Source organism: Camellia sinensis, chromosome 14 (assembly GCF_055761805.1).
Source record: "Camellia sinensis isolate YWXY chromosome 14, ASM5576180v1, whole genome shotgun sequence".
NCBI classification, from domain to species: Eukaryota; Viridiplantae; Streptophyta; class Magnoliopsida; order Ericales; family Theaceae; genus Camellia; species Camellia sinensis.
The window spans coordinates 68,581,241-68,592,278 of NC_138974.1; the positions used below are offsets into that span (position 1 = coordinate 68,581,241).

The following is an 11,038-nucleotide window of genomic DNA, read 5'->3' on the forward strand; positions in this document are numbered from 1 at the left end:
TCTGCTATGATGAAAAGCAAACGTTGTAATGCATTAAAAAATAACTTAAGTTATTTATGCCGAATCCAGCTCCCTGGAATCAATGTTAACTGTTGAAAATTTAGAGCCTCCATTATCTGCATAAATTGTTTTGCTGCCAAAGATGTGAATTGATCTGCTATGATGAAAAGCAAACGTTGTAATGCATTAAAAAATAAAATCATTATTCCTGTTTGAGATATTACATTTGACGTGAATGCGGTTTCAACTTTCAAGTACAATATTTATGTTGACAAACAGAACTAGTAATTTGGCTTGTAATGGAGAGAATTTAGGGGATGTGATGAGGCTGAATTAGGGAACGCGTATGCAACTGTTTGCTTTATTTTTTAAGCTGCAGCAATATGTTTATGAATTAGTAATAGAATCCATATGATGGGCTTTATTAGTTACATGCCCTGTGACCCAAAGGATCATGTCTTGTCACTGGGTTCTAATGACAAAGAATAAGCTCTATTAGACATGATGGCCACATTTGATTTGTGGATAAGGAATGAGATATCATGTGACTATTTTATCTCGAGATAAAAAGGCCCTTAAATTAGTTATATCTTGGGTTACAATATGTGAACCAAGCACAAGATAGTAAGATTTTTTTATCCCGGCACTAAGGCTACTTGTACCGGGATAAGTATTTGTCACAAAATTACTAAATTACCCCCATCAGGTTAAGTTATCTCATCTTATCTACAAAACTAACATGGCTTAAGGATAATTCAGAGCACCAGGTTTTTTAAGGCATTGATTAGTGTGGTACCGCAATGAAATGTTTTCTTGCTAGATTAATTTTTATGGGATGGTAAAAGGTAAATAAATGGTCATGCATAATTTTGCAAGAGGTTCGTCACTAGTGAGTTGCGATTCATAGGATTCGCTGGGATGGGTTAATCAGGAAAGAACGTGTAAATATGCAGAAATGGCCAGCAATTAGGGCATCAAAACATGTAATCATTTCATGCTTTGAATTGACTATCAATTTCCAGTTGATTTAGGCTTAGAAAACATCATTTCATGTTTCTCCCTGTCCAAAGACTTCTTGTTGGTTGGAAAATGATGAGAGAATTTAACTTTCCAATTACTGTCTCTAATAATTTGGTTAGAAAAAAAAAATTTAGCTGATTTTCTTTTTTGGTTGAAAATGTTGACCAAATAATTAAAAATGTTTCAAAAAAGAGATACTTAGGCCTTGTTTATGAAAATGTTATTTTAATAACTTTTTGACTAAAATTTGAGGTAAAAAAAATAGAGTATGTTTGGAATAAATTTTTGATTTTTTACGAAAAGATGTGTAAAAAGTAAAAAGAAAAATAAATCTTTGACTTTTTAATATAGGCTATAGGTTGGCTATGTTTGATATGCTCATTTGGGCTAAAATAATTATATAGGACAAAATTAACTATTTTAGTCAAATAGAACAAAATGTCACATCCAAACCATAATCATTTTATTTTTTTGCTCACAAAAGTTAAACAAACCAAAAAAATCTATCTCAAACGAGACTTTTTAGTCCTAGGCTAAAAAAGTCAAAAAGTCAACCCACATCCCAAATGAAGGCTAAAGTTGTGTGACTTTATCACCGCTACATCCACTAAATTTGTTTAGTCCGAATTCGCCCAAATGAGTCTCTTCTGGGTAGAGGCTCATTCAGGCAAATTCAGACTAAACAAATTCAGTGGACAAATCATTAATCTTTGGCTAGTTAGTGAAAACCTCGTTTGAGAACAAGTTATTTTAGTAATTTTTTAATTTTTTGGTTAAAATATGAGATAAAAAATTAGTATGTTTGGAATGACTTTTTAATTTTTTACGAACAGATGTGCAAAAAATAGAGATAAAAGGGAGTAGGTGACTTTTTTGTATAGGTTATAACATTTTTAGTGATTTTTTGACTTTTAAACTAAAACAGTATGTTGCCAAATGAGACTAGGGAGATAGAGAGAGCCTGGAATTTGAAAATGAGAGGTCATTTTTGAAGGGATGAGTGTATTGCTCAGGGGTCGTTTGACATTGGTTAATATAGAAAAAAAATTTGTGTTAACTTTTTTAGCCTTGTTTTTGTTTTGGGATTTTTTTTTTTTTTTTTGTGAGAAAAAAAATATAATGATTATGAATAAAAAGTAGTATTTTGTCTTATTAACTTTTATAATTAATTTTGTTTTTTTTTATTATTTAGTCCTAAAATAAATGTCAAACCGGGGCTTAACAAACTATTAAATAGTTATACAACCACTTTTATGAATGGTGTACAATCATTTTAAGTATGTTAATGGTTGTTAGTGCACCCGTGAGCAAAATTCTTTTCTTGATCACTAAAGTTGAGTGCATTACTGACTTTGTTAGTAAAGAAAACCTGCATACCCTCTAAATCTTGAGTCCGACTCCTCTATGGTTATTTTGCGCAGTAGGTTATAAAGCAAGTTTGTGACTGGTCAATAACTTGTGAGCATGGGTAGACATAAGATTTGAAACAAGAAAGGAAGTACATGGATATATACACTTTAGTTGTTTGACATGTATTAAAATAGACATGTTATTTTAGCACATCATTTTATTTGAGTCACATCACATTTTTATCACATCACTTCAACCCTAGTCTACATTTATATTTTTTTCATAAAAAATCAAAAAGTATACTAATCTAGCACTTCTTAAACAACCTCTTAAACTAGTTTGTTGCCTAAATAGTTCTGCGAACCAATTAATAATGTACTTTATAACATACTGTACAATTAACTTCATAGGATTTGAATTCCTAAATCTCTATCTCAGGAATTCAAATTCCATCATTTCCCTTGCTAACTTAGCTCTTGTTTGCTATGGCTAGATCCTCCTTTAGTTACTACCCCATTCTAATGGAGCTATGTGGTGAAAGCAACAGATCATTATTTCAAGTTTGCCTAGATCATGTGGGCCGTGTGGGTAAAAAGATTGGACCAGGCCAAGTCACGACAGAAGGGCCTTTGGACCAAAGTAAAAGGTGTACTCAAGCAGGGAAGACTTTCTGATATATTTGCTTATTGGCGATGGCATACACCTTGCATAAAGTGCCACCATCTGGAATAAATTAAAAAAAAAAAAAAAAAAGGCATCAAAATCTTTTTGAGGACCATAGTCCTCTCTCGTGTTGAATGTCTCTATAATTTCCAATAAAGAAATTCAGTCATTAGAGAGAGCTAAATTTTGGACCCCTTTAGGCAGAGTGTGACATATCCATGTGAAATTTACATGGGTTAAAAACTCCTCTCGTCTTAAGTTATGTGTTTTGTATTATTTTGATCTTTAATGATTTAATTATATTAATTTAATCTCGTAATATATAGAATTTATATTCCAATGTTCCCCAACATTGATGGAAACAGGGTCATTTTGGGTAAAAAACATTAAGATCTCATCAATTATAAACTTTTTGTTAATTAATGTGTTAATATGTTGGGCCGAAAATACGCATGCCCCTAGTTAGCAAATATGGATGAAATGGTCAAATGAAACATTTAAATACAAATTTTATACATTAAAAACTAAATTACTATAATAAAATACTGGAGTGGAGATTAGGGGTTGTTTGGAGTGTCCTAAATAAGTGTACTTTTTGTCTTTTTGAACTAAAAAATTGAGGAAAAAAATATGAATGTTTGGATTAACTTTTTGACTTTTTATGAAAAAATGTGTATTAAAAAATTATATAAATTAGTGTGTAGGGGAAAATTAGGATTGGGAGTTGTGCAGCCGTAATTTTTTATTTTTGATAAATAGTGATAGCTTATTAACTTTTGAGTAACTTTTTGACTTTTAAACTTTTTTTTAACTCGCCAAACTTGGCCTAAATTTTACCCTACTAAAAGCAAAAATCTTTTTCCATGGAAGTGAGGGAAACTTAGGATGTGCATCCTTGGTAAAAAATAATAATTTTGAATAGTAAAAAAATAAAATATTTGTGACGTGTTATGTTAAATTGTTATAAAAATTATGAATGATATTATTATGGGCACCTTAAAATGAAATACATTTTTATTAATAATAAAATTTATATCATTTTGTAATTTTACAAAATTTTGTGATATTATTATAAAATGTATACCATATGTATTGTTTTAGGAGTGGACATACTCACATCTCCCAAGCAAGTAAGAGAGAGCAGAAGTGTCATATTAAGGAAGACAGTCCCTGCACCACTTCTGGAATTTGCCATTGTTTACTTTTTAATAGTGGTACACAATTATTCTGTTTTTTCTTTCCCATCTTCAAAACCAAAGAAAGAAGAAAAGAGTGCTTATAGAAATGATAAGACAGACAGACACCTTAATCAGTGGTCACTCTTTTTGACTCTATCTGCTCTGTTTCTTCTCTTCTCTTCTCTCTCTCTCTGCCATTTTCTCAGATTCCATGTGATATAGAGTTACTTCCTTCATTTTCACTGCCCTTCTGTTCTTTAGCAATAGAGCATACTAGGGGAAATGACTACTCTCTATCTCTCTCTCTATAAATGATACCTAAGGTCCTGAGGTGACCTCATTGGTGCTTCATTTACTAGTCTGAATCAATCCAAGTGTACAAGTACTTGGCATCTATGGCTCAACAGGTATTTGTTTGTCCCACTCTTATTGTTTTTGGGACATTTTGAAGGATGGTCACTGCTTTTCTAGCTTATTGTCCTCGGAATTCATTTACGCTGTGTTTGGTAGGAGGATTTGAGGAGGAATTTGGAAAAGGAAAGGGAAAAGTTAGGTGAAATGGGAATAAAATATGCCTACATTTCACCTAGTTTCACACACCTTTTTCCTTTTCCTTTCCAAATCCCTCTCAAAATCCCCCAACCAAACACAAATTAAGTTTTTTTTTTGTTTTTTATTTTTATTTTTATTTTTTGACTGAATTAATTGCAGGAAGAGGAAGGGTGGCCTTTGGGTTTGCAGCCAGTGAATGTAAGAGTTGGGTTAGTCAGAAACCGTGATTTTTATGTATCAACATCATTCAATACTTTGCTCACCGGTTCTCTGAGTTCCTCTACAGATTCTTCATCTGATTTAGACACAGAGGTCAGTCAAAATAACCCAAACGTTATGAGACATCGTTGCTTTGATCTCTATATACACATATTAAATTTTATATATTTGGTGATTTATTTATTGAGCATAAGGAAGTCTTGCCTATTCCAGAAGACTAAAATCTTTTACTTTGTAGTGAGACACGTGAGTTTTGACCATCCGGACTAACTTAGTTAATTATGTGATTTGATGATTCTGTACAAGTCTGATTTTACTTAAATGATTAGGGCACCCCTGTTTTTGTTTCTTTCAATTTGTTGTTTTGTTCATGTATGAAATGCTTTACTTACATTCTTCATGGAGTTTACATAAATAAATAAATAAAGTTGTTTGTAATTACTTGCTCTCTTGAGTTTGATAATGTGACCTTATGCTTTCCTAGCACTTCTTTGCAGCTTCTTAATTTGTATTTAATTTTTTTTTGTCGGTCTGCACTAATCTCTTAACCTATGATTGGATTTTAGATTTTGTTAGAGATCTGTGAAGCAAAAAAGAAATGGAGAAAGAAATATGAATAAAATATAAGTTAATTTTATTTCACATTTCCTTCTCTCTTTTTTTTTTTTTCTTCTAAAAATACCTACACAATCCATAATCAAAACACACCAAAATCCTTGATCCAAATTCTAAAAACAGCCTTAGGATGTTGTATATGTGACATGGTCCTCCTATGCCCAGTTCAGTGGTCATGCGTTACTCAATGCTTCAATAAATGCTGACAGTACACAATTGTACTTGGCATGAATTTTCTTGTGAAGCCTTTACCAATTACCTTTCATTGCTCAAATGTTCACTGGCACTGCTTTGTTACCCCTAGCTGACATGTCAATGAAAGACAAATCTTTCATGACTACCTTATTGCTCGAGTTCTGATTTTTAACTGGATATATAGATTTAACTTACTTGTTTATATTGAAAAATTTGCTAATCAATTTTGCAAATTATTAGGAATTACAGTAATAGTTTTGATTTAGCCTTTTTCTTAACCTTCGATGGTAACTGGCTCGGATTTCTAGGTGGTCTTTGTCTCACGTTCCAATAGTTTGAATACAGAAGATAAACCAGATAGTACAAGAATGAGGCCCTGGGGATGAGTGAAACATAAGCTTTACCTCTTAAAACAAGTGAAAGCCTATTGACTCCAATCAAACAGTGCCTCGGAGAGAATTCAAACTCAAAATTCGACAAGTAGGATAAAAGCTCTCACCTTTACCAACTACTAGGGTTTGCCACTAGGGTATTTTTTTCACATGACAAAAAGATCAAAACCATGTACTTCATTTTATTTTTTTTTTGGAGAGAGAAATATGAGAACAAGATCAGATAATTTTAAGGCTCAAGCTCGAGTGTCATGCTTAAATGAGCTCCTCGTCTACTAAACCAAATTTTAATCTTTCATGTACTTGAGTTGAAAGTTTGCATGAAGATGTTAAAGTCATTGATCATTATAATAACATTGATGACAATGGTTATAATGGCATAATAACAATAAGCATCATAACAACAATTAGGGTTGCAACGGAATGACATCGGCCAGTGGCCTTGAGGGGACACTTAGGTGCTAGTGGGACGAGATCTTATACTAACATCCTATTGTGGGGCACAAATCAAAAGAAAAAAAAAAGAAAAAAAAGAAAAGAAAAAGGGTTGTCAATGAGTTAATTTGAGCTAAGTGTCAAGTAATGAGTTGTTTAAGTTTGACTTGAAAATTTAAAAAATTTCAAAATGTATTTATGTTTAACATATTTATTATTCGAGTTGATATCAAACAAGCTTTAATCAAATAAAAAAACCAGTAGCTTGGTTTTGTATACTATCCTAGAGGTTGAAAGTGAGCTCAAAAAAATAAATGTAATTTAAAATATATTCAAACTCAAGTGTATATCTAACGAATCAATCTCAAACGAGTTTGCAATGAGTCAATTATAAGTTGAGCTCAGATAGATTCGTTCGATTTACAACTCTAACACGAAGAATGTAATGATTACCATCAGTGGCGTTAAAGTGTAATATTCTCATAATCTATGATTTCAGTCCACAGGGTCTTTTTTCCATGACAAAAGCATCACACTTGGGAGCTTAATGGGTGTTTCTAGCATTGTCAATCTCCCTAGAAGATCAGTCAGAGGAAGAAGACCAGAAGTTTCAGGAGAGAAAAAGATCTGCAAGCCCAAAACTTGGTGTTTCTCTCTATGCCCAACGGATAGTACAGATGCCGAGACTGTGAACAACAATACTTTGTCCCTCGGCCACTTTCTAGCAGTTGAAAGAAGGGCTGCCATTGAAGATAGAAGGAACCATTTCCCTCTCATTTATGGACCGCATGAGCTCGCTCTGGCTCAGCCCGAAAGTGAGCAAAATTCACTGTTTGTTGATGACTGCGTTGCCCCTCCTGTTCATTCGAGTCCATGGTTTGGATCAGATATTGGTGAGAGGAGACAGAACAGAGGATTGGAGCATGGTAATGGTGGGTATGGAGTTCCAGTGCTGTTTTCATGCATGTGTGGACAAGAAGTCCACTAATTACTAGCTTGTGTGAAAATTATCTGTGTGTGTTTCTCACATTGATGATTGATTTTTGGAAGAGATTGGAGTTTGAAGTGAAACAGTATTCCATGAAGTTTCAAGTTCTTTGAGAATCCGTCACTTTCTTTTCCTAGTTAAGTGGGGCTTATAGTTCAATAGTGTTTAGCACATGAGAGCTTCTTGCTCTCCATTAGCCCACTTTAATGGCAACTCAGTGCACGAGATTTCTGTCAGTGTAAAGTCTAAACGAGAGTCAAATTTAGGTAATCTTACCCACGAGTACAGAGCGATTTCATATTTTAAAACCTTAAAGTTCATATGACAATGGAGTAACTTCACCAATGTCATAATTCGTACTATCCAAATATGTATGCATCTACTGGCTTCTCGTGGCAAATGGAGTTCACTGAGTTTTTATTATTATTTATCAAACTTATATTTTTTTAAAGCATATTTATTGAACTCAGGTAATTTTAAATTTATTTTCTAAACTCTGTGTTATTTTGTGAATTCAATTAGTTTATTATTAGAAAAAATTAAATTTTATGTTTTGAAAATATAACTTAAAGTCGTCTTTTAAATCATGATTTCTGAAAGTAACATGTGTTTACAATATAAAATAAAAACAAAGATAATTCCAAAAAAAAAAATGAGGTGTCTCGTCGGTCCACTATTCGGATAGGGGAGGGTCCAATTTAGACTATTACGGGCCCACATTCGATCCGTTTTGTTTACTCAAATAGTTTACTTTTTGAGTAGATATTTTTTCTTGGAACTGTTTTTGAGTAGATATTGATAACCAATGTTTAGATATAAATAAATAAACAATTTTGTTTTTAAAAGGAGAATTGACCAACTAATCCTGTAGATTTGTAATTCATAAGGTCTTAAATATTTTTTTGGTGATTGAGTGGTCTTTTAAATTATTTGTTGATTATTTTTCCATTGTTAGTATAATTGTGGGATAGGTGGCATGGTTATGTATGGGGAAGATGGTGGGGCGTTTGTGTGTCACGTTGTTCAAAAAACGCATTAGTAGCTTTTTAAAATTTGGTTATTTTTAATACGCGCAGTGTGGAACGTAAACTCTTTACTAATTGTTCTTTGGCACGTGACGTGAAGATACACAGTAATTCAATCAAATTGGGTCCACCATATTAGAGTGTCACATGTCATGTTTAAAAAAAGTACACCAATGAATTTTTAATTTTTTTTAAAGTGTCATAACATATCCGCCATGTTGTCACATTTGAAAAAAATATATTGAGGAGTTTTTATTTTTTTTGGAGTGTCACATCATATCTATCACATTGTCACATTTAGAAAAAAAAATACACTAAGGTCTCGTTTGGCAAGTGACTTTTTTAGCTAAAAAGCCAACAACCTATACCAAAAAGTCAAAGATTCCCTTTTCTTTCTACTTTTTGCACATCTTTTTATAAAAAGCCAAAAAGTCATCCTAAACATACTAGTTTTTTTTATATCATATTTTAGCTAAAAAGTCAAAAAGTTACTAAAAAAACATGTTCCCAAACAAGGCCAAAGGATGAGTAAAAATTTTAGAGTGTTGCATCACATTGTCACATTTAGAAAAAGTATATTAAACAGTTTTTAATTTGTTTGGAATGTCCCATCATTGAAGTATTACATTAATACCTATCACATTGGAGTATCACGTCATACCTATTACACATTCTCCAAAAAAAAAAAAAAAAAACAAATTTCCCCAATTAACTAGTGAGAGTATATCTGTCTAACCAATATCCATCTACATTTAAAAAAAGATTTACTAGTCACACACTATACCTAATAAAGACTTCTCAATCAACCATTTAAAACGTATGAGCATATAGTATAGAAGTTCCCAAAATAGGATTCCAATAAATTTTCTTTTTTAAAATTATACTTATTATTTTTTTAAAAAAATAAATAAATATAATTTAATGTAAATTTCAATAATTAATTAATCCAATATTTTTCATAAATAATCTTGACAATGCACTATCAATTAAACCAATCGGATCAACAAAATGGACCACATGTCCAGATTTCTCCACGTTACTTCTTATGAAAATGTTCAAATTTTGATATTGTTATTCCTGATTTTTACCTAGAAGCATAATTTTATTGGAAAAAAAAAAAAGGAAAAAAAAAATCTGATTCTTATGGCAGCTTAATAATATCCCTTGTCCTACATGACAAGTTAATCAAGCCTCATTCATGTGAGCTTTTCAACTATATATTGGTGGAACTGGATTTTCAAAAAAACAAAATTTAGGCTTGGTTTGGGAAGTAGGTTGGCTTTTTGGCTTTTTGGCTTTTTTGGCTATTTTAGCCTGGGCTAAAAAGCTTGGTTTGGGAAGGGCTTTTTGGCTTTTTGGCTTTTTTGACTTTTTTTGTGAGAGAAGAATGTAATGATTATAGGTTGGATGTGATGTTTTGTTTGTTATGGCTAAAATAGCCTATTTTGTTTTTTGTGGCTAAAATAGCCAAAAAAGCCTGAAAACCATCTTGCCAAACAGAGGCTTAATATGGTTCCCTTGGTCAGGGATTCATGACAATCCACCTGTTGTTGTAGATATTTATGGTCTTTCTTTCTTTTTCTCTTAAGAACATTATGCCAACATCTAACCACTTTTGTTCCAAAAAAAAAAACATTTAACCACAATTTTAGTTGCTTTTTTATTTATTTTTAATTATTTTATGAGATGAAAAGAAATTGCGTTGAGATGATTTGTGATTTTTTTTTTTTTTGGTAATTAAATAGGTGATTGTAAGATAAAAAGTAATTGATTAATACGTAAGATATGACATTTTATCTTATTAACTATTTTAATCATTTTTGTCTTGATTAATTAGTTTAGCCACACCCTTTATTTCCAAACAAGGCCTAATCTATAGTTTGATTTATAAGGTTTGCAAATAAATTGACTTGGAATTAGAATTCTGGGATCAAAAACGTTTTAGATCTCTAAATGAGGAGCTCTAAAGGCGGGCTCCATCTTATGATTTAATATTTTGACTTGTGATTTTGTATTTTGTATTTTTATTGTTATATGTATTGACACATCACTTGAGTGGGCATTAGAGTTTCAACTCTGGTACTCTTTATCATTATTGTTTTGGGATGTATGAGTTCTACACTAAAGATTTAAAGCTCGTTTTGAAACATGTTTTTTATAGTAATTTTTTAATATTTTGACTAAAATATAAGATTAAAAAAAACTAAATATGTTTTAAATGATTTTTTTTATATAAAAAATGTGCAAAAAAAATAGAATAAGTAAAAAAAAAAAAAATCTTTGCCTTTTTAATATGTACTGCCCTTTTGATTTTTTTAAATTACTTTGTAGAGTTTTCAAACGATTCCATAATTGAGTTCGAAGTTTAAAGAATTAAATTTAATCACACATTTCATGATTTTATTT

General features: G+C 31.5%; 1 protein-coding gene across 1 annotated transcript; it reads left to right on the forward strand.

Moving 5' to 3' along the window:
* The first annotated feature begins 4,132 nt into the window (after positions 1 to 4,132).
* Positions 4,133 to 7,725, forward strand: LOC114290851 (uncharacterized protein At3g17950). The gene is made up of 3 exons (XM_028234860.2): positions 4,133 to 4,618; positions 4,923 to 5,075; positions 7,119 to 7,725. The coding sequence occupies exons 1-3, from the start codon at positions 4,607 to 4,609 to the stop codon at positions 7,605 to 7,607; spliced, it is 654 nt and encodes a 217-aa protein (XP_028090661.1). The 5' UTR covers positions 4,133 to 4,606; the 3' UTR covers positions 7,608 to 7,725.
* The last annotated feature ends 3,313 nt before the right edge of the window (positions 7,726 to 11,038 follow it).